The 24,284-nt window shown below is 40.2% G+C and overlaps 1 protein-coding gene across 1 annotated transcript; it reads right to left on the bottom strand.

Annotated features, from left to right (window-relative positions):
- Positions 1 to 1,730: 1,730 nt before the first annotated feature.
- On the bottom strand, positions 1,731 to 24,284 carry LOC124267311. The gene is made up of 15 exons (XM_046702230.1): positions 24,095 to 24,284; positions 22,020 to 22,595; positions 20,784 to 20,939; positions 12,438 to 12,567; positions 11,936 to 12,129; positions 11,124 to 11,261; positions 10,388 to 10,605; positions 9,761 to 9,964; positions 8,822 to 8,983; positions 7,867 to 8,031; positions 6,842 to 6,946; positions 5,133 to 5,337; positions 4,000 to 4,262; positions 2,646 to 2,794; positions 1,731 to 1,836 (listed from the first exon to the last, which is right to left on the bottom strand). The coding sequence occupies exons 1-15, from the start codon at positions 24,282 to 24,284 to the stop codon at positions 1,731 to 1,733; spliced, it is 2,961 nt and encodes a 986-aa protein (XP_046558186.1).

Raw genomic sequence — 24,284 nt, 5'->3', positions numbered from 1 at the left:
TAGTAGTAGTAGTAGTAGTAGTCAGCAGTCAGAAGCACCTGGCACGTGTGTATAAATATCATACATGTGAGTGAGTTAATATACAGCGTCATATTGGCAATATTGCAGCCATACTGTGACGAGAACAATTTAATTATGTCAATATTAAAATCAAGAAATTTCGAACGTAAAATCTTGTCATCGAAGGACAGTAGAAATACCAGATTAGCACAGTTCATAATTTAAAACTAGTACGCTATCATAAAAAATAGATAACTCGAGACAACAGTACAATAAAAACAATAGATCACCATACTAGGGGCCATGGTGACTTACAGTACTTTGGCTACCTGCATGGACCCTAGCTGGATTTATATCAACTCTTCAGCAGCTGACGATTGTAGTCAAATTAAGCCAAAATTAAAATGACAAAAATACTACATTTAAAACATCTGGTAAATTTAAATTTCCTTTGAGTGTTTCGCGATTTACGTACCCTCTCAGGAACATCATATGATCCACAAAGGAGCGTGTGTTCTGGAATGACATGTATGTATACAACTCACTGAGAGTGAGTAAATGTTGCTTTAAGCCGCATCGATTTCTAACAGTTTTATGACAGAGTTGCTGATGTGGAAGCCATTGCCGTTTTAACATCGGACTTGGTGCAAAGGGAAATCGCCGAACAAGTCTTAAGTAAGACTGCGTCTCGTCTAGCTGATGTCTTGTGTGGTCTGCCTGAACGATGCATATCCTTTACATCGTTTGTTTGGTGAGGGTTGTTGCCTGGCATTGTAGTGTCATGGACAACTCGGCATTAACCATACCTATAACTTGACATCTTTTGGCTGTCGTTAGTTGAGGGGGTCCCATAGGGTGTTTTAAGACAATATGTATGCGTTTTAGCTCAGTTTTCTAACTAGAGTGAATGATAATTGAAACTGTATTTTCATGACAGGAGTGTTTCAAAATGCAAGTGTTCCATATGCTCCCCACTTGTTACCTGGAGCACGTGCACCATGATTTGTTACATTTGAGACACTTAATAAGTTATTGCTTTCATTTATTTTCATAATGTTATTATACGGCAATTTTTAGGATACTGAGAGAATAATGTTTTAGGTGTTGCGATACTTTTTTCCATGTGTATATTTATATAATCGTAAGATATGTCATCCCAAAGCATTCGATTGAAGGCCAATTCAAACGCGAATCTTCTGGGGGCGGTTTAGTTATGGTACATGTAGTATAGGTTAACAGAAGTCGTAACATTTGTAGAGTAGGAATGTGGTGTTGTAGTTGAAGTAGAAGGTGTAGTAGACAGCGTTGCCATGGATTACAGGATTGTCGTGAACAGGTTGAATAGAATCAGAGACAGATCAAGTCACAAAAAGGCATTTTTGTGAGTGCGTGGAGAATGTTTAACACTGCAGAAAGCGATTACCACGAAGGACTGTAAAATGCAACACGATCGACCGTACTGGAGCAGTTGATACCAAATGTGGTCTTATAAGCATATCACTACTGCGTAGATCGATGCACATGATGTCGATCACTGGATTGTCTGGTCCAGATTCCATTATTTACAGACTGCCGCCATATCGCTGTAAGTTTGCTGAGAGCGGATTTAAACAAACAAACAAACCTTAAAGGAAGGCACGGACATTGTTCCTGAACATTAACAAAAGAAACCACGGATGCAGTGTAATGATAAGACTTTACTTGACATTGTGAAGTATACACCAGATGCATCAGGCGCACTGGGCATGCGCATCGAGATTGTCATAGACCCCGTTGGGAAGTCTTGGTAGAAGATCAAATGCGGCTTCTTCTTCGTAATATCTAAACACCTGCAAACTGAATAAATACGTAACATATATTGAAACAGCCAGATATACGGTAGACAATATGTACGAGCAGGATTCCCACATCACATAGTAATTCTATTTTCTTTTGTTGGAAGTGAACGTACTGTGTTAACATCATTCAGGCTGCTTTTGGGTGAAAGATTAATGTATAGTATATGTCTAATGTGAATAAATCCTTTGACTTGCACGCAAGATCAGAACGAGTTCATTTCGCGCTTCAGTACATAAAAAGGAGGGATAGAAATACCATTGAAATTCACGGAACCTCTAAGGGCCAATGGCAAGTGTTATCTTCCTGGGCCTAGATTTCCGAAGCTCTCTTAGCGCTAAGATAGTCGTAACTGCCATACATTAACATTAACATTAACTAAGATACGACGCCATACCTTAACATTAACTTACGACGATCTTAGCACTGAGCTTCGAAAATCTAGGCCTTGCAGCTTATGTTTGTAACTTTATCGTTTGCAGTAACTATTCCTAAAACAAATTACATTAACATGCCCTTAAGCTCTTATGAATTCTGATAACCTAGCTTTGAATAGAGACAATGTCTACAATTTCTTCTTTGATTGGCATTCTAGAAGTTGAGGAGATGAAGATTGAGGACAATTCTTATGGATATACAACTTTTTTATTCTGTGAAGGGCGACGTTTCGACATAGATTCTAATGACGTTGTCAAGCAAGTGAATCTATGTCGAAACCTATACAGAATAAAGAAGTTGTATGTCCATACACATTGTCCTCATTCTTAACGTCTCCAATTTGTTGGCAATTGCTTAATAGATTTTCTTACGTGCTCCATTTCCTGTTTCGGGTGTTGTACACGTAGTAGCTGTTGGCGCCCATGGTGTCCGTCAGGCGCACATAAAGGGAGAAGGTTTTGGTGTTGTAGCCGTCCAGAACCAAGTACTCTCCCTTTGTCTGGTTAAGACTTGGGTAGAACTGGACAACATATGGTGAATGATGTATTATTCGAGCTGGGCATCAGCAAACTACACACAAGCTCACTTACATCTACACGTGATATATGTATCCGAATCTCATGTATGCTTTCTGGTAATGTGTCGGCATGCCAGGTTTGGAAATCGAACAGCAACAGTCGAATTCTCAAACTGAACGATTCCCCTTGATAGTTTCTTTCAACAGAGGTAGCTTAAAAAACGATCAAAAGTTCCCTGGATGTGTTTGGTCAGGCCAGCTTCAGATCTGGCCCCTGTATCTCTAAAATTACTTAAGTTTTAGTTTTTATTCAAATTTAAGAAAACCAAGAAAATCAATATCAAACTCAAACTTAATAGATGACTTGAGTTTTTTTGTGTTTGTTTTGTTCTATTTTCTTAAAACGGACCGAGTTAGAAACTTGAAAATTTGAGTAAAAATTTAAGTTGTTTTCGAGAAATCGGGGCCGATTGTCAGCATTCCAGGAATTCATCTTGTGAACAGATTGATCGTGTTAAATTAAGTTGGTAAGACGTCGGTCAGTAATATACATGGTGTGACAGCTTCTCCTTCTATGCTTCTTCTGGGGCGGTGGGGTAGCCTAATGGTTAAAGCGTTGGCTCGTCACGCCGAAGACCCGGGTTCGATTCCCCACATGGGCACAATGTGTGAAGCCCTTTTCTGGTGTCCCCCGCCGTGATGTTGCTGGAATATTGCTAAAAGCGGCGTAAAACCAAACTCAGTCAGTCAGTCTATGCTTTTTCTACTTCCAGGGGTGGTGGAATAGCGTCGTGGTTAAAGCGTTCGCTCGTCACGCCGAAGACCCCTATACGATTTCCCACTTGGATACAATGTGTGGAGTCTATTTCTGGTGTCCCCTGTCGTGATAGTGCTGGAATATTGCTAAAAGCGGCGTAAAACTAAAACTCACTCACTCCACTGTTCAGCTTCCAAAAATTCAGCAGCTCATTACTGAAGCCATATCTTCTGGTATATACTTCGGTGACTTTTGCTGGTACTTAGTGAGAACGTGTTCGTATGTTTTAAACATGCATCTACCATTAAGTCTATCATTAAGTGTTCGATTTAACCTTATATAGGTCCAAATAGACCAAATAGGTCTTAACCAATATCATGGTCAGGGTCTCTTTTAACTTCAGTTTCGAATGAAAATTTTAAATTATGAGTCAGGTGCAGCTACTACTTACACTCCATGTCCGACCATTGTTGTCAGTCTGTCCACACTGAAACACCCCAGTGGTCTGCTGGAAACACCCATACGCCAAGGCTCCTGCCTTTACAAAGCTGCACCGAGGACCCAGGGGATTGGACTTGTAATGCTGCGTGATAAACCGCTGCACTGCCCGGAACTTGGACACTGTCGTGGGATCCTGCCCCGTGTACTCCAACATCCCCCAGCTTCCGTACTTGGAGGGGGTGCTTGTGTAGGAGAAATAATTAAACAGACCTCCTGATAAATAAAATGAAAACATTAAGGTTACAGTGTTACAGAAACGACAAAACCCTTTCCACACCCATAAGAAATATCTGCTAACCAGAGTCGATTGTACAATTCTGATTCTCTCATGAGCAATGTACTTGTAAAAACATATATATACTCTTGGAAACGAATAAGGGAAGACATGAAAGTACAAGTGTTTCAGCAGTATCATAGCTGTACGGTGTTGTTTGTGTATTTTCTGGTATCGGCGATATCAAACTAAAATACTTCATATATGTTGATAAAATTATTAATGGTATATTAATATATTCACGTTTCTATCCAGTGTATTCTGCATTTATATATTTGAATGCTAAAACATGTGCCTGTATAAAATCCTACAAAATACAAATAATGTATTCACAGTCCCTCCGGCCATTTACACCTCGTTAACATTCAAAGTATATTGACTGACTGACTGAGTTTGGATTTACGCCGCTTTTAGCAATATTCCAGCAATATCACGGCGGGAGACACCAGAAATAGGCTTCACACATTGTGCCCATGTGGGGAATCGAACCCGGGTCTTCGGCGTGACGAGCCAACGCTTTAACCATTAGGCTACCCCACCGCCCCCAAAGTATATTGGGGCGGTGGGGTAACCAAATGGTTAAATCGTCCGATCGTCACGTTACGGATCGGGTTCGATTCCCTACATGAGTACAATGTGTCAAGCCCATTTCTGATGTCCCCCGTCGTGATGTTGCTGGAATATTGCTAAACGCCGCATAAAACCATACTCACTCACTCAAAGTGTATTCTTATGTGTTTATATATGCTGATGCATAAAACTGTACCTATGTACATGTATAATAATTATACAACCGCCACTTACATTACCTGGTGATTTGTTGGAAGGGTCCTGAGTAACGAGTTTGAACCACGTGTTCATGATGTCAATAACTGGTTGTTCCATGTGACTGTCTTTGTTGAAGGCTATTGCCTTGTCGGTCACTGCCTGTGTGTTCTGACCGAAGTGGGCTATGGCGCCACTTTCCATTACTCCTGGTCCTCCCTCGTACATCACTAGCTGCAAGCCGTGACTCTGCCAACAGAGGCATTGACTTCTTTCAGTGGCATTTAGAAGCTGGTATGATGAAGATGAACAAACTTTCTGGATTGACAACTTCTTGCTTGCTAACTGTGTTTGTATCTACACCAAAACGTCGCATATATTGCAATAAAGAACTTGTCAATTCATAAAAATTTGTTCCTTTTTAACGGAGGCATTAGTCAATGGACAATGGTCCAACTGGGGGAAATTTGCTTTCAATAATGCATAGATATAGGTCATTTTACACCAGATAAAGTACATGTATGCACAAGGCGTGTAGCGTTTTTATTGAAGTCATTCATCATTTACTTCTCAGTATAAATATGTGCATGGCATTTGTTGGCTTTCGCTATTTTGAAACATTCAAACCAATCCGTCTGGAAACTTTATCCAGTTCTCTCTCAAAACAGCTGCCATTACCATGTAATCATATTACACACCCCAATGCAGATAGCGAGAGCGTTACTGACGAAGCATACCTAACCTACGTCAAATATACAAACGTCAACACTGCTGCTGCCTCTGCTAATAAAAAAAACGTGTTCCACACATGTAAATTACAATTTATCATTTTTTTTATTAATTGCATGTCTAATATTTGGTTATTTGCATTCTGCAAAAGGATTTTTTCCAACAGTGTTGCCTTATGATACTTAACTGTGAGCGGTTGCTTCAAGAAATCAATTACAAATCGTACCGAAGTCCCATATTGAATAGTAGCAAAATTTTGCAGTTGACCTGGTGTGGTCATGAATGTACACAGAAATTACATTGATCTATTGTATATTCCAACAACTCTGCCATCTGGTTGGAATCCCTTCGAATCCCAACTTAGCCATTTTGTAGCAGAGAAACGTTCGAAAAACCCTTGTGAATAGCATTAGCAATTATTTAGAAATTATGTGTTTAGGGTTGCCTTTGTTCTAAAACAATAGCCACAGTTTAGAAGTGATGTGTTTAATAGCCATTGTTTAGAAGTCATGTGTTTAGGATGCCTTTGTTCTAAAAATAGCCAGTGTTTAGAAGTGATGTGTTTAGGGTACATTTTTACTAAAATAGCCATTATTTAGAAGTGGGATGTTTAGGATTCATTTGTACTAAAAAATAGCCATTGTTTAGAAATGATGTGTTTAGGATTCTTTTGTACACAAAAATAGTCATTGTTGAGAAGTGATGTGTTTAGGATACCTTTGTACACAAAAATAGTCATTGTTTAGAAGTGATGTGTTTAGGATTCCTTTGTACACAAAAATAGCCATTGTTTAGAAGTGATGTGTTTAGGATTCCTTTGTACGCAGTATTAGCCAATATGCAGTAGTGATATGTTTGCTTGCCTGTGTCTTTATGTTTAACCTTAGATGTGACAGGCTGTGGGATAGCCCAATGGTTAAAGCGTTTGCTCGTCACGCCGAAGACCCGGTTTCGATCCCCATATTTCTTGTGATATTCCTGCATTATTGCTAAGAACGGCATAAAACTAAACTCACTCACTCACCTTAGACATGTTGAGGTAGTAATGGAGTTGATCTTCCATGACAGGTACATCCTTCTTGCACAGATCCTGAATCTGAGACATAGACATGGACACGATTTCCTTCGCCTGAAACAAAACATAACACAACTTGTGTCAGACATGATTTTGAACATTCCCGAAAATTAATAAAATTGGTCTTCGGCAGCCCTTGCTTGTCGTAAAAACGGCACTTAGGGAATCGGATGGTAAGGATCTATGACCTGCTTGATACATTTCGTCATACCCCAATTTCTAAGCTTTGTGCTCATGATGTCAATCCCTGGATTATCTAACAATTACAGAATATTGCTGAATGCAACGCCAAACAACAAAACATTCCATAGTGTTCAGCCAAAGTGATCAATCACCCGAGCCACCCAAATGGAAATAAACCTAAAAGGGGACGTCACATCCCAATGCTTTGACTATGAGTTCTAGTCAGTTAAGTCTCTATCATCCATGATTACTGACAGGGTGGTGGGGTAGCCTAGTGGTTAAAGCATTCGCTCGTCACGCCGAAGACCCGGGTTCGATTCCCCACATGGGTACAATGTGTGAAGCCCATTTCTGGTGTCCCCCATCGTGATTTTGCTGGAATATTGCTAAAAGCGGCGTAAAACCATACTCACTCACTCATGATTACTGACGAGCTGCTTCATTAAGGATGCATGGGTTATTGCAAGGAATGGAGGACTGATACTATCATTTATACATTTAGACTAACGTTTAGTCTCTGAATATATATAATTTTGATTGTAACAAATAAACCCATTTAATTGAAAAGGAGCCTCAGGGAGACCAGAGCTGGTGATCTTGACTTGCTTCATAAAAGGTGTTAGCATCGCAGGGAGGGTTAGGCTGTAGGGAAAATAATATGGTTCAGGTGAGACAGACTATACTACAGTATGTTTTACATACTGAAATAGCGTTTCTGTTTTTGTAATGTATAATTCCACGGCAGAATATGCGAGTCTATTTTAAACAATTTTGTCTAACTCTGCACGTACGTGTTTGTCGGCTGCCTTATCACAGCTGAAGTAGCCTGTGAGACCAAGGGCCTTGAACTTCTTTATGTTATCCCCCAGAGCTGCCACCGCCTGTCGGTAGTAGTCCTGGTAACCTGTCTGCCATGCAAATATTGGGTACACTTTGTCCTTGTCAGATCCATACACCTGAAAATATACAAATCAAGGTAATTTACGAACTGCATTACGTATACATTTTATATGAACTAGCTATATACATGTATGAGACTGACTCAACTGACGGATGTCCAAGGATTTTAGTTGGAAAGTTGGAGAGCAATATGATATTGTAAACAAAAACATTGAATTCATAGCAAATTCACTACGTTTTTTATGTTTTGGATGTTTGGTTTTTTTTCGAGTGTGTGTGATGAGGGGAGGGCTTATCTTTTTAATTGTTATTTCATTTCCAGTGTTAAAATTAGATAGATCAAGTCTGATTAATACATAACCAATCGTGACTGTAAAATTATTGAACGGCGAGTTTTCCTGAACAAGAATTATTTCCTGCATATTTGTTAAATGTATTCTGGTGCCTACGAGACCCTCACAACGGACATCATTGTTAGTGCATGACATAAACGATTGATGATAGCGCACCTGATGCCATTACAGTCATTCAAGATGAAGGACATGCAAAAGATTACTACAACGTGTATATATGATACATTTATATATTACATGCGTATGCTTTATGCGACAGGCACTGGGTTGTTTAGTAAAATTTAGTAAAAGTGTGGCGTTAAGACAAAAACCAAAAACGTCATAACAGTTTGTGCTAACGCAAGGTCCAGAGAGCGGTTTCTCAAATCACAGTCTAACATTGCATTCAATATTTGCGCCTTTGAAACAAGCCGTGACACTGCTGGAATATTTCTAAAAGCGGCGTAAAACTATACTCACTAACACACTCACTCTTTGAAACAAGCTAACAAACCTGGTTCCAGATGTCGGCAATCTCAGCTGCTCGTCTACCATAGTAAACCAGCCCTGCCTTCCACTGCTGAGAGGCAAGGTTCAACTTGACACCCTGTTCACCCGCGTATTTATTCTGTCGGAATATACCGTTCCATACCTCGTTGGAGTACTCCAGGTAGACCTAAAACAAGCCATACCATAATAATATCAATGCAAATAGTCTAAAAATTATGAACATTTTTTTGCATTTGAAATCGAGTGATCACGTTGGAATACTTCATTTCACTTTATTTACGTCAGGGCGTCAGGGGACCCGTGAAGATCCGGGTTAGAATTGATCTTCAGTAACCCATGCTTGTCGTAAGAGGCGACCAAAGGGATTGGGTGGTCAGGCTCGCTGATTTGGTTGACACATGTCACCTCCCAATTACGTAGATCGATGCTCACGCAGTTGATCATTTGATTGTCTGGTCCAGACCGCCACCATATAGCTGGAATATTGCTGAGCATGGCGTAAAACTAAACTCACTCACTCACTCAGGGCGTTAGGATGTCAGACTACAATTTATAGTGCATAGCAGTCATGTTTCCTGTGTCATTCAAGACTACTATCAAACATTGTTTTGTCGAACGTTGATGTGTCGAAGTTACGGTTGTCTCGAAGTATAGTGTTTGAGTGAGTGAGTGAGTTTAGTTTTACGCCGCACTCAGCAATATTCCAGCTATATGGCGGCGGTATGTATAGGGTTTGGGTAACTCGAAGTATTTGCGTAGGTCCCATCAACTTCGACACAATCGTGTCTGTATTTTAGATGATCACCTCAATAAATTGCAGCTCCGTCGAATATTTAACAACTTCGACTTATATAGTTAAAGCATCGTTTTGATTGTGGAGGGTTACAGAACGCAAAGTAAGCCCAATGCTCAAACGCCAATACCAGTAAATGCCATGGATCACCTTCAGGTCCGGTCTGAGATTCTGCTTCACCAGCTGAGCAAAGTTCTTGACATAGTCATCAGTTGCAGCATGGGGGATGTTGAACCAAGGGTTGGCTCCCAGTGTATTGGCCAGATGTATCATGTACTCGATGGCGCCGCCCTGTGATCCAGCTTGAGTGTAAGAACCAGGGGTATTACGGTCTGCCCATGTTGTTGGTTCCGGCTGCCAAATATTGCATTTAAGTGTGTTAGAGGAAGAGCAAGACATTTCGAGTTCTAGACATGACACTGTTCAGTCATGCAAGTGTGTGAGTATTGGTTTAATCCGCTTTTAGAAATATTCAAGCAATGTCAATGCGAAGGACACATGAAATGACTTTACAATGTGTACCCAGGGGAGGAATCGGACATGGGCCTCTGGCGTGAAGAGTGAAAGCTTTAACCACTAGGCTACCCCGCAACTCATCTATTCGAAGTACCAATTTACCTCGTGATCATTGTGCCAACGCCAACGAAAAGAATCCCGTTGACTCAAATCACTTGAATACCAATTGTATCGATTACACCCGAAAAGAACAAAGATACCCTCCTTCAACATTTAAACTTGGTTTGAAATATATTTTGAAAATATAGAAATGGTAGTCACCTCGTGACCGTTGGTTGACAGAAAGTCCATGAAACGAAGTTCCGAGTATCGTTTGAGATTCTCCAAGAAGACTGGGTGAAATGGGAATCGATCGTACACATACTCGAAACCAGGGACAAGAACTCGTATGTTTCTTAGAGGATCCCTGGGATTCGTTGTATGGATCGTCATAGTGAATCCACCTGAACCAATCTTTGGCATTCTAACCACCATGCGACCTTGAATAAAGAACAGTTCAGAACAAATTAGAGTTTGAAACATCCACTTCACTTACAAGGTGATTTCTGAGGTTGTTATGAATTCTTCATATGTGACTTCAAGTGGTGTCAAAATAAATTTCATTTGTGTTGAGGGAATAATGCATGGGGAAAAGACCGATATACTCTGTGGTTAATGGTTTATACAAAATTGATTTAAATAAGTTGAACGTATTGTCTTAATCCAACTATGCATAAATTTAGAATGCTTCTTATTTCGAAAGATAGCGGTTACTGAGAATACTATCTAAATATACATCTCCAATTTTTTACATGAAGTTTGATTAACACTTGAATGATGTAATGTAAATTGTGTTCCGTATCACTGTAATATCCACATATGCACGTTCTGTGGAAATGGGCCAGTGGCCTTCATACGGATAAACAAATGTTATTCGTCAAGTATGTATGACTGATGAGTAAAACTATTTAAATGCATATGATGTTTATCACTGTTTTCTTATATTAACCAGAAATACCTTTTCCATCATAAAGAACATGTTCTTCAGTGAGTCCAAAGTCCATAGTCCCCTCGCCATCATAGAGAACCGTGAAATTCCCCTTTTCTTCGTGTGATCCAAAACTTCTGAACATTAGTTGCACCAGTTTCTGTCCAGCTGATAATGAATACATTTTTATGAAATTGGAGAAACTGGCATATAATTTAGCAAATTTTGTGAATGTTAGTCACTTACAGTTATGTCATCATGAAATTATAACTAGGTACACATTTAAGCTTTGAAGCATTGTCAGGTAATATATTTATTACAGCATTTATTCAATCTTGTACAGAATTCATCCTGCTTAACGCAACATATGTTATATTTGGGGGTACACGTTTTTTTGTTAAGTACAAAATCCAGTGTGGATACATTTCAGCTGAATTCCAACCGGGACATCCTTTCTCTGAAAAAGTACAGAGTCTTGTATCTTTCGGGGTTTAGTCCCATTCGGGATTCGAATCCACACTCTCAGATTCATGCACCTGAACTCCAACACTCAACATCAGTTATCTAACTCACTCAGCCACCGACACTTCCACAAACATGGAAGTCTGGTAACTGGAACTCTATATCCTGTGGGCGGTTGGGTAGCCTAATGGTTAAGCGTCCGCTCGACACGCTGAAGACCCGGGTTCGATTCCCCACATGGGTGCAATGTGTGAAGCCCATTTCTGGTGTCCCCCGCCGTGATATTGCTGGAATATTGCTGAAGGCGGCGTAAAACCATACTCACTCACTCACTCTATATCCTGTGTTTTATGTTCCCGTCTGACAAGTGTTCTACGTACGTTCAAGACTGGCTGGGTACCCATCCTTTGTCAAGTGCAGCTTGTCCTGTTCCTGCGTGTCCCAGTCATGTCGTCCATCTCTCTGTGTGACCCACTCCTGGGAAAGCTTGTGGATGTCCACGAACTTCACCTCAGACGAAAAGTAGCTGATTCCACCCAAGTTCATACCTACCGCCACATCCTTGTTCATCATTCTAGAGGACAAATTACGGGGTTGTGTTTAGGTTTATATTGGAGTTTGACTAATACCTTTTGTTCGTTTCATGGATGTAGTTTTTCTCTTCGTCTTTTAAAAACTATTTCAGTGACGACATGTTAGTCTACTATTAGATGAAAGGGCAAACGTTACATTAAAATACAACTATCTTAAAAGCCATCCAATGGTCTATTGATATTTCCTGCAGAGCCATTTTGCTCTTTACACCAAATGGAATCATTTTCTAAGGATAGTCAAGATTGGGTATTCTTTTGCACTTTTATATTTGCTTGTTTTAATTCTTACATGCTTGAATCATATTGCGAGCAGTCAGCCCCTTTGTATCCTTCCCAGCATACACACTGACCGTTACGACAGGCGCCGTATCTGCATTTCTGTGTACACCCACATTCCCCGGGACCGATACAGGACTCGCCTGCAGCAGACAAATGTTATAGACACTTCATGTAAAATGTTTTCTTTGTGTAAGATTGTGTAAACAAGTAAACTTTCATCATATTCTAAATGTCATTACTTGAATGTGAAACCGTGAATAGGTAGGGATTTCTAAAGTGTATTACGTTTGTGATTACTCTTAATAAGCTTTAAAATCTTAAGGATTCGAATTCTGTCTTAAATAAAAGACGTGGAAGATCGTGACATTGCTAGTATCCGTCTTGTTCCAGGTGTGAAATAATAAACATCGTAGTTAATAAGACATTGTCGTAAACAGCATATGTTGTCAAAGTGTTAAATGTAAGAAAACTAGCTTATTTCCCGTTGAAGAACAATTTATAATTTTCCAATGTCCAAAGTTAGGTAGTAACTTTACATTTTCAAAGTCATGCACGTTCGACCAACCCACAAGCTAACATCAAGTTCTGAACTAGCAGTTTGTTTAATCATATCATAATTTAACCTTCCAAATCGTGGAATATTTTATTAAATTCGAAAGACCGGGTTATTGCTCAAGGCAATGTGTCAAGAAGATATGTTTCAGAATCATTCCAAAAAACTTCAAGCAGGAACTCCACATACCATTGCTACATTGACAATCCCATACACATCTGCGTTGAGACGGGTCCCATTTCCATCCGTCGTCACAAAGACAAGTGTCATCTAGCAATCATATATTAATGCAACGTTTCAACCGAAGATATTTCCAGTATTTCATACAGTGAGTGAGTGAATCTAGTTTTACGCCGCACTCAGCAATATTCCAGCGATATGACGGCGGTCTGTTAATAATCGAGTCTGGACCAGACAATCCAGTGATCAACAGAATGAGCATCGATCTGCGCAATTGGGAACCGATGACATGTGTCAACCAAGTCAGCGAGCCTGACCACCCGATCCCGTTAGTCGCCTCTTACGACAAGCATGGGTTACTGAAGATCAATATTCTAACCCGGAACTTCACGGGTTATTTCATACAGAGATACACATGAAGCAGAACACGAATTGTCCAGTTTTTGCAATGAACACGGATGATGATTTCAACATGTAGATGCGTCAAAATTAAAAGTGCAAAAGAATACAAAATCTTGACTATCCTCCGAAACAAATTCTATTTTATGTAAAGGGAAGAATAGCTGTGAAATTTAAATATTCAAATTAATGGATAACGGAAAATCAGTGGTGATACCAGGTGTTCCAGAAAATAAAAATAAACGCTATCGTGTAAATTTCAGCCTAATGGTTACTTGTTTGTTACGCATTTCACACTTCCAGATGACTGCAGTTTCCAGAAATCAGGTAATTAGAGAATATTTAAATTATTAGATCATGAGAGGAATGTTCCGTTATTAACACGACAAAAGTCCTCTAAAATCTAAAACGGGCAAAACATCTCTCAGGGTTTGCAATATGAAAGCTGAGCTTTAAAAAGTAATTAAATAATATGAAACACTGTTCTTTCAAACTAAATTAGTAGGCCATCGTTAAGCCAATTCTTCACTTTAAATAATATTTAGTTTTGCGACGTTTCTGACGGTATTTGAAATTGACATGTATATTACGTGTTTACCGCTGGCACAATGTCCATAGCCTCCACATCCACAATCACCACTGCAGTCGTTGCCATAGAAACCATGAAAACAATGGCACTTGCTGTTGATGCAGCGTCCGTTCCAGTTACAGTCGTTGTTACAGACTGCGTCGGCAACACTAGAACCAAATGAATGAATTTAGCAATATGCCATCACTCGTGAAGATCCGGGTTAGAATCAGAGGCCCTCGTGTCTTTGCGAGGATTAAGATTTTTTAAAAATTTATAAAAATTTGAGATGACCCCCCAACTCGAAATGCTTCACTGTTCAATACATTATGACAAGGCCGGACACTTCGGTGAACCCTACACGACTGCTTTGCCGATCGCTACGCTACCATCGCATGCAATCGATTAAGACTTAATGTACACATAATCATGGATGATTGGCCTATCGAGCACCACTCATGACACCTACCAATTCTTTATTGTTATTTCTGCAAGTCGATTGAAACCCGATTTCGACTCTCAACTAAACGATCTTGACACAAATGGATGACAATATATCCGCACAAAACGGAGGTATGGTCGAAGCTCGATTGTTTACAGACCCCTGCCATATAGCTGGAATATTCCTGAGTGCGGCGTTAAACAACAAACCAACTCTATTTGTGTGACAGTGGCTAGGATTTGGAGCAATACACTGGAAAGCCTCTTGGCTTCACGCCATATGATCAGAGAAGTTTTGTCGGTCATGAGAAAGAGGCAGGAGGTATTGTTTTCATGTAAAGATATTCCAGCAAGATAAGATATATGTATAAAAATTCCAAGCAATGTGTTATATAGTTTGGGATTGGTTCTAAAACAAGCTTTTGACCGATATGTTGAGTGAGTGAGCGTGGTTTTATGCCACTTTTAACAATATTCCAGCAATGGCCTTCACACAGTGTACCCACGTGGGGAATCGAGCCCGGGTTTTATGCGTCAGTAAGAAACGTTCTAACTACTAACTTAAAGCTACTCCCATCGCCTCAGCCGATGTTTGGTAAGAACGACTGTCACTTTTTAGTATGCAAATGGTAACGTTGAATAATCCAAAACACAGTGCACATGGCTATCTCTTTCATTTGAAATGAAGTACACTTGTTCAGTTTACAATCTGGAAATTAATTTCATTCTGTAAACATTGAAAATTTAGCTTTGTTGCTCTTTTTATAAAATTATTGATATCAAAAGCATCAAAAGCACACCTTACGAGGTACGTTGGAAAATCAGGGAAATGACCTAAGAGCTTTATCCTGTGCTGAAGCACATGCACAATCGGCGCATCTTTTTGCTTCCAGAATCATCTTTACAAGCTACCTACTATAAGTGCATTTTTTTGCTATGCAGAATTACGTCCCTTAGAAAAGCCAGGATGGTGCTGATTCTTGGTTCGAGGCCCGGGTTGACTATGATTGTAACTGCTTGTTTGTCAAGAACATACGGGTGCTTTTGAGTTTATTTAAAACGCAAAACTCCCCAAGCCCATAAGAAAAATATCTAAATAAGGAAATGTGTTTTACAAATGTGTAACGTAATGTATGAAATTGTGAAATTCAGTCACTTGGTACTAATCTTTAAATTGATTTTTAGATGATGTAGAGCGAGTCACTTTGCTTCAGAAGCATATCATTAAATGTAGAGAAGGAACATCAAGATGATGTGGGATGTGATGTGTGCAAAGATAAGAGTTTTTATCACATCAGAGGATCAATTTCTAAATTTTAGACAAAAAAATATTTTATTATTTCACATCGGAATGAAAAAAAGGGCGGGCGGGATGTGGGAAACAGAAGAAATACTGACAGCCTTATGTTTTCAATTTACTGAAAAATTTATTTAAGTCTCTATGACTTGGCCTACCACTTTAAGCTAACTTTATAACTTACTTAATAAACGACGATCATTAACTGCAATGTCGAAGTAATAATGCATGGTACTTGACCGTGGTGCATATATATACATACCATACCGTCACTGCAAGTGCTGTAATAATTATAATCCCATTCATTGAGTTTGCATTGAGGGAGACCACGAACGATACGTCAGTTCTGCCTTAAATAGATTCCAGCCAATGGGCACTTTGGACTAAACCATTTTAATTCGCAGGGGTGTGTGACCAAACGTAATCTGGCCTACCTAAATCTGAGGAATAAAATTAATATAGTGAGGTCAAGAACGTGTTGAGAATTGTCTTGTATCTAGATACTGATAATGTATTCACACCTTTTCCGTCCGTTAACAACACGTTGACAGCCACGTTGGTCTATCTGTATTTGCTTATATGAAGTCTAAACTAATGTCGTGCCTGTACAATAAACGAATGTCACTTACCTGGTGATCTGTTGGACGGATCCTGGGTAACGAGTCGGAACCTTGTGTACATGATGTCGATAAGTTTGTCAATTTATTTGGAATATATTATGTTAGTTGAGCCTAATCATTTGTTTATTTGATATGTAGCACCCTTGCTTTTGTGAAATTATGTTAGGAGCTCGGTAAAGATAAGTTACACCACATTTGATCTAAAATGAAAACATCAATCTATCGTGTTTGCACCTACTGATCTGAATGTAGATAGAAGCCGTTTTAAAGGTCATTGCTAATAAGTTGTTTGATCAACAACAAGGCCTTAGTGAAGACTTTTAGAATATTCAGAGGTCCGTGTGTGTTTTAGGGGCACAGTTGATTTGCCTTTTCATGTGTTTGTGACGGGAACCACCGTTGGAGTCGTCTTTTTGCAAACACCAGGCATTACAACTCTCTGATGGTTTTGGATTGATTGTACAATGAACTACGGAGATTTTCCATGATTATTGAATGTCTATTTTCGATTTTACGATTTTCGTGTGTAGGCAGTAAGTTTTATAGTAAAGTTGCCAAGTGATAGAGTGGTGAAAAATATATATTGGTCGTAATCATAGATATTAATTACAATACACGATTCCCAAAGTTGTCTTTTGCCTTTTTACAAGGATTACATTCACCTTTGTAATTACATAAGTTATCAAACCGGAACATGAGTCTCATTAGCCTATTCAGACAATGACCTAGTTTTCAGCCGATCCGAACTTTCTCGTGTGAATGTGAAAAGAGACACCACACACAAACCATGGTTATACTGAATTCCAATTCCTTGTTTCATAAGAAAATGGTATTTACAAGTAAATTTTAAATTTAAACCTTTATAACATCGTATTTCTATATTTTATGGCGAGGTGTAGGCAGCATGTCGTTAACTTAGACGTCACAGACTGCCCCTGTTTGATGAGGTCGTAAAATGATTCACAATTCATCTGGCTCACTGGTTACACCTTTTTGCGCTTATTCAGTGTAGTTGTGTAACCCACAATGTGATTGATATAATATCCAGTCCGTACCAGACCGCCAAACTTTTCTAGCGGCAGAGCCTCGTTTTGAGATTTCCACGATTTCCAGATTTCCGTTTGTCAGAGCAGGCTGTACGACAGAGCACGCTGCACGACGTGTTTGCAAGGATTAGAAGGAGCGTAGTGTTGCAATATACAAGTGCTTAGATGTATCAAATAATACTGATACATATGTATGTATCCAGTTGAATGAATTGGTCTAAAATTCTGGACTGGTTATTGTACAAAGTTGCGCAATAGGACGGAACCCAGTCAGCAAGAAACGAGACTTGTGTAATCAATGTTTTGACTTGTAAAATACACAATATTTTGTCAGCGGCATGATGGTTTTCGTGTGTGAAGTGAATGAGTGAATGAGTGAGTGAGTTTTACGCCGCTTTTTGCAGTATTAAAGAATATCACGGCGGGGGACACCAGAAATGGGCTTCACACATTGCACCCATGTAGGGAATCGAACCCGGGTCTTGGGCGTGACGAACGAACGCCTTAACCACAAGGCTACCCCACCGCCCTTTTCGTATGTTGAACCGATAGAACCGTGTTAGTTTCAGCTCTCCTCATATTGAATATAATATAAACTATAATATAGTTATGGCAATATGCCTTCACGAGTAACCACCTCCCTGGTCTAGTGGTTAGAGCGTCCGCCCGGAGAGCGGAAGGTCGAGGGCTCGATCCCCGACCGCGTCATACCAAAAGACGTTAAAATATGGTACTTGTTGGTCCCTGCCTGGTGCTCGGCATTATTGGGTACAACAAGGATTGGTCGGCTCGGAGTCAGTATAATGTGTCTGAGTGGGGTATTCATGCTTCACTGCGGCATGGTATCTCAGTGGGCTAGCACAGCTTCAGTCTGGGCTAGTACAAGCAGCCGCACATACACATACATACGCATGCACGTCGTCATATGAGCGAAATATTCTCACGCACGACGTTAAACCCAATTTCACCTCACCTCACCTCACCTTCACGAGTAAATGTTAAGCAAAATTATGATGTCCACAAATGTTGTTACTATGTATGTGTCAATGAATTCATGATGACTACCTTGTGAGATTGGATGTATTTTTTCTGGATAGGTTAAAGATACAGAGCACGTTCGACAAAACCATTTATTTAGGGGTGGCATCAAAACTTATCTGACCGACCTACATTTGACAAAAGATAATTACAGCCAACAACTGGGAACAATGTACATGTTAGATAAGCTTACTTTTCACCATGGTGTCTGAATTTGCAACTCATGTTATTTTAGAAAAGTCTGGATTTCGTACACATGTACCGCTCTGAAATGTAGAAATTGGCTCGACTCCCTTGCTTAAAGCTTTCAATACACGGGGCCTTTTCGAAGGTGGTCTGATATAAAATATGTTATAATATTTGGGATTGTACGATATCAGTAAAAACAGACTGTTACACCGCTTTGAGCAATATTCCAGTAATATCACGGCAGGGGATACTAGATATGGCCCCATTGTACCCATGTGGGGAATCGAACCCGGATCTTCAGTATGACGAGTGGGCGCTTAAACCATTTGGCTAGCCCACCACCCTGAATTTGGGATTCGAACCCAACGTTCAGGTTAAGGCGTCACCTCACTGTTGTAGTGGCATATCTATACATACTCCCCATCAAAAGTTTAGACTCACCAGTGTAAAGGTAGCCACTTACTTAATCAACTGTTCTAAACTAGATTTTGCATACTGTTTAAAGGTACTGTTTACACATGAACTGATGTATTGTAAAACAAATTCGTAACGTTGAAATGATCATTGTCATGAGTTTAATAAATGATGAAACTCAGTGAAAATTGGCAAATTCTTAACACAACTTTACACCAAAACGCAGATGCTCACATGCACGATATTTCCACATGCTTTTTAGCAATTTGATGCATGGTCCTCGTGCAATTCATCTGCAAAAAAGTTTGCAGTTGGTTTCCCCAAGTTAGTGGAGAAAATCATTTTCGATATAAGAAATACATTTCAGTGAGGCTAAACTTTTCATGCGTAGTATACCTATCTAACCAGCATGTAATGAGCACCGAAAGGTTGTCATTAGGCTTGTCTGTTTCTGTCATTAGGCTTGTCATTTCAGAATAAAAATGTTTGTGTGCATACAAGAATATAATCAAATTAGCCAGTGACAATCTCACCACTCCTTAGTCTTCACTGCGCCGGAGTAGGAAGACATTATTTATTAAATAATTTTTAAATAATACAAAAGTCACACTGTCTTCCGGACCCAAAGAAGCTGTAGGCTCTGATTAAACTCTTCAGGCTCAAACTCAAATAACACCTCACCTCACCACCACCTCCACCTCCCTACCCCCTACCCTATTACCAAACGCAAATTCCATCAAATCTAATCCTTAAATGAGGGAACAAGTTTAAGTACCTGATTTTAAGTCATAGAAACAATGTCGGTGGTGAGTATGTTTTACGCCGCTTTTAGCAATATTCCGGCAATATCACGGCGGGGGACACCAGAAAGGGGATTCACACATTGTACCCATGTGGGGAATCGAACCCGAGTCTTCAGCGTGACGAGCTGACACTTTAACTATTAGGCTACCCAACCGCCCCAACGTCCGTGGTCGATGCTCATGTTGTTGATCACTGGTTTGTCTGGACCAGACTCGATTATTTACAAACTGCCGCCATATTGCTGGAATATTGCTGAGTACGGCGTAAAACTTAACTCACTCACTCACTCAACGTCCGTGGTACATGATTTTTGGCATGGTAAACGACACGTTGTAAGGGATATTTTCACATTATATTTCACAAAGTGTCTACATAATACAGTAGCCCATGAGGCATTTTTGACAACATCCATAATAACAATAGCTACAACAAATCCTAAACACCCACGACCTCTAACACCCACGACACCAATATATCAACTGCAAAGGGTCAGTAGTCTGATGTGGGTATTCTGGATCTATGGGTATTCTGGATCTGCGATAGGAAAATAGTATATATTTCTCCCATGTTCATGAGGCATATTTGACAATGTCCCTCAAAACAACAGATACAACAAACCCTACTAGAATACATATACCAACCATACCAGTTACACTAATGGCAGAATGTCGGTAGTCTGGTGTGGGTATTTTGGACAGTGGTAAGAAGATAGTATGTTTCTCTGCCATGTTCACGAGGCATATCTGACAATGTCCATGAAAACAACAGAAACAACAAACCCTACCAGAATACATATACCAACCATACCAATACTGACAGCAGAGGGTCGGTGGTCTGGTATGGATATTTTGGATCTGCGGTAGGAAGATAATATATTTTTCTCCAGAAGAAGTTGCTCCAACATGGCCATCACGTCCAGTGTGTAAAGGCCTTCGACTCTGATGCAGACTTCTTGACAGGTACCTGTGGATGAAACATAACATGGTGTGTTGGTAATCTGTAACAAAACGGCCTTTTGTTGATTTTTAGAAAAGAGACACATGTTACGAAATCAGTTCTAGGGAATTTCATTGTGACAGCCCTTTGTTGGCCCTCTGTATCTGCAGAGTTTTAGAAAAGAGCCACACGTTTAGAAATCAGTAGGGAAGTTCATTGAGGTCATCACGTCTTCCATATTTGGAACACCTCGTACACAGGGATAGTTACAAATTTGTTTCTACAATGTCCAATAATAATTTGTAAAGGTACCTTCTCCATTAGTGATCAAATATTTAGAGCACTATTATTACCACAACACTTGATTTGATAAGTTTATGAATCCGATATCTTGTTCATGTAAACGTACTATAATTCAATTTACAAAATATATATTTCATACATTATCGAGGTTATATTATATTCTGTATTTTTATATTGTTGGGTATTTTCCTTTTTTACTAAATCTCTAAAACAGATGTTTTACGATGTTATGTTTCTCCAAATATCTGAATGTGAATAAGTGGTTGAACGTCGGCACAGTTAGACGTTACAAACATCTGGCGGCGATGAATACACAATGTCTTTTAGAAAGCAGTCAAAAGAAACACGTCATATTTTGGAATGTACTTTCTCAGTAAAGTTGCGTGCAGGTTCGAATCCCGGATGGGACTCAACCCCCAAAATACTAGAATATGTACTTGACTGAGAAAGTGTCATCCTAAATATAACATATGTTACATATAGTGGCGAATTCCACGGATCGGGATTTGGTTACAGTTATCGACATTTTTCTCTCTTTGTGATTGGTTTCTGTCACTGATCATAAACGATTTTAACTTTTAGTAAACTCTTTAGGCATTTCTAGTGGTCGAAATAGGTATCTCATCCTACCTTAATATTTTAGAAAAACATTCGATCCGGTCAAAACAGGAAAACACCAGTGCTCAAAATTGTCCTTTGGTAAATATGTTACGAATAACATGTCAAACACGTATGTACAGACGATGTATGTTATCTGCGAATATTGAAAATTCGGGTGGCAGTTATAAGTTGAAAGTTTTGTACCTGTGACGTGGCAGTGTTCCCATGGTGAGACGACTTCAATGGCATCTTTTCTTTTCTCAGCGGGTGATGTTGTTGGTTGTGATGTGGTAGGCATTGTCGGTGTCGTAGAAGCAGTAGTAGACGCAGCAGCAGAAGTGGTAAAGTTTGGCGTGGTAGAAGCGGCAGCAGCATTGGTAGTAGCGCTAGCAGTAGTAGTAGCAGTGGTGACAGAGGCAATACAAGTGGCAGCAGCAGGAGTGGTAGCTGTTGTTTGAACAGTTGTTGCTGATGCAGTTGTTGCTGATGCAGTTGCGGTAGTACCAGCAATTGTCACAGAAACAATACTGGCCACAGACTTGTTGTGAAACGCAGCTGGAGACATAGTAGAAGTAGTATCGGTAGTAGCAGTTGAAGTAGATGCACCTGGCGAAGTGACAGTAGTCGTGTCGCTTGAGACTGAAGTTGTCTCGGTTGTAGATACTTTGGATGCAGACCATGTCGTTGTCGAAGATGATGTGGTAGTGTCTGGATCGCAAGGGGCGTTTGCGAAATCGTCTTTGTTTTCAGGTACAAAGGGGAAAGTTGAGTTGATGTAACCTGAAGGCACGGAAATAACAAATAACACTGATCACAAATACATGATTGAATGGCGGTGTGAAATGTTTGGTGCTTTTCCAGCCACTAAAGCATCGTGTAAATATACGAGCCTGCGCAATTGATAACTAGCTTCGTTTTGGAACGATGACACATGCACAGCGACCCGTGAACATCTGGGTTAGATTTTTGTCGTACGAAGCGACGAACGGGATCGGGTGATCAGACTCGCTGACTCGACAAATACCTGAAATATTGCTGAGGGCGGCGATAAACAACAATCAAAGAAACAAACGAGCCTGGCTGAAAATACGAATAACTGGACTCGTTTTGGAAGCATAATACATACTTTGACACCTAGGATACCTCGCAGTGTGCGGGGGCGGTGGGGTAGCCTAGTGGTTAAAGCGTTGGCTCGTCACGCCGAAGGCCCGGGTTCGATTCCCCACATGGGTACAATGTGTGAAGCCAATTTCTGGTGTCCCCCGCCGTGATATTGCTGGAATATTGCTAAAAGTGGCGTAAACCCAAACTAACTCACTCACTCACTCACTCACTCACAGGTGTGCACCAATAAACGTATACCATAAAACAATTGGCTTATCGCGATGGTGTAGTCACGTAAACCAAGACTTCATACCCTTTCGTCGGAATGGAATCGTTCAACCTTGGCACGTGCGGGGTCCTTACGAAAATAACAACTTTCCATCCAATGACACACTTTTGTGACGTCACGGAACGAGTGTGTGAGTAATGTTAATCTCGACAGTCAGCAGTAGTGAGTGAGTGAGTGAGTTCAATTCTAACCCGGATCTTCACGGGTTCAGTCAGCAATACTGTTGCAATGTCGTTGAGTGTAGGTCAAATATAACAATAGATGGTATTATTAACAACGTGCAGCGCTGTTGAAGATAAAGACTTGTTTGGAAATAGTCTACCCAGTTACCACGAACTGTGATATCACTTGACGCTTTAAAATCAGTTGCTCATATTGATTATAACCACAAACAATCTATAAAAGAAAGAAATCAACTGTCCAGGTTTATCACCGCTGCCTGTAAAAACTCGACTCTGAATAACCAGTGGCTCTAGTTACGATTCCAACTGGGATAAGACGGTGCGTCACAACAACCGGATCCAGATTAGAGTGAGCATGTCAGGGTTTAAGGTGTTGGCATTATTACAGCAATATCACGACACGATAAATGGGCTTCGCACCTTGTACCCATGTTGGGAATCGGACCCGGGTCTGCAGCGTGAACGCTTTAACCGTAAGGCTATTTTGAGGCGGTGGGTAGCCTAGTAGTTAAATCGTTCGCTCGTCACGCCGAAGGCCAGGGTTCGATTCCCCACTTAGGTACAATGAGTGAAGCCCATTTCTGGTGTCCCCCGCCTTGATATTGGTGGAATATTGCTAAAAGTAAACTTCAACGTAAGGGTGTCCTACCACCTCCTATCCTTTACAAGCAGGCACAATTAACATACCACGGACTAAAGCATACCTCTATAACACTGTTTTAACGCAACTTTTCTTTTAACAGGTGATGTGGCGGGAGGCGGCCCTGGAGGAGATTTTAGATAGATGCGGCATTTGCCACTGGAATGCCTGTAAGCGACACACATGCTGCCCTCCTCGTGTCGACTCAGACAATCCTGCTTGCATTTGGAGGGCGTGGAGGACTGGAGCGCCAT

This window comes from Haliotis rubra, unplaced genomic scaffold, assembly GCF_003918875.1.
Source record: "Haliotis rubra isolate DU_JTF1 unplaced genomic scaffold, ASM391887v1 Scf130, whole genome shotgun sequence".
Taxonomy (NCBI): Eukaryota; Metazoa; Mollusca; class Gastropoda; order Lepetellida; family Haliotidae; genus Haliotis; species Haliotis rubra.
This window is presented reverse-complemented; position numbering and strand designations above follow the sequence as displayed.

Coding starts and splice junctions, on each gene's coding strand:
- LOC124267311 (XM_046702230.1), bottom strand. CDS start 24,284: ATGGCGCTCCAGTCCTCCACGCCCTCCAAATGCAAGCAGGATTGTCTG. Junction 20,940..22,019: donor GGAACACTGCCACGTCACAG/GTACAAAACTTT, acceptor TTTCATCCACAG/GTACCTGTCAAGAAGTCTGC. Junction 8,032..8,821: donor TTGCCGACATCTGGAACCAG/GTTTGTTAGCTT, acceptor GTATATTTTCAG/GTGTATGGATCTGACAAGGA.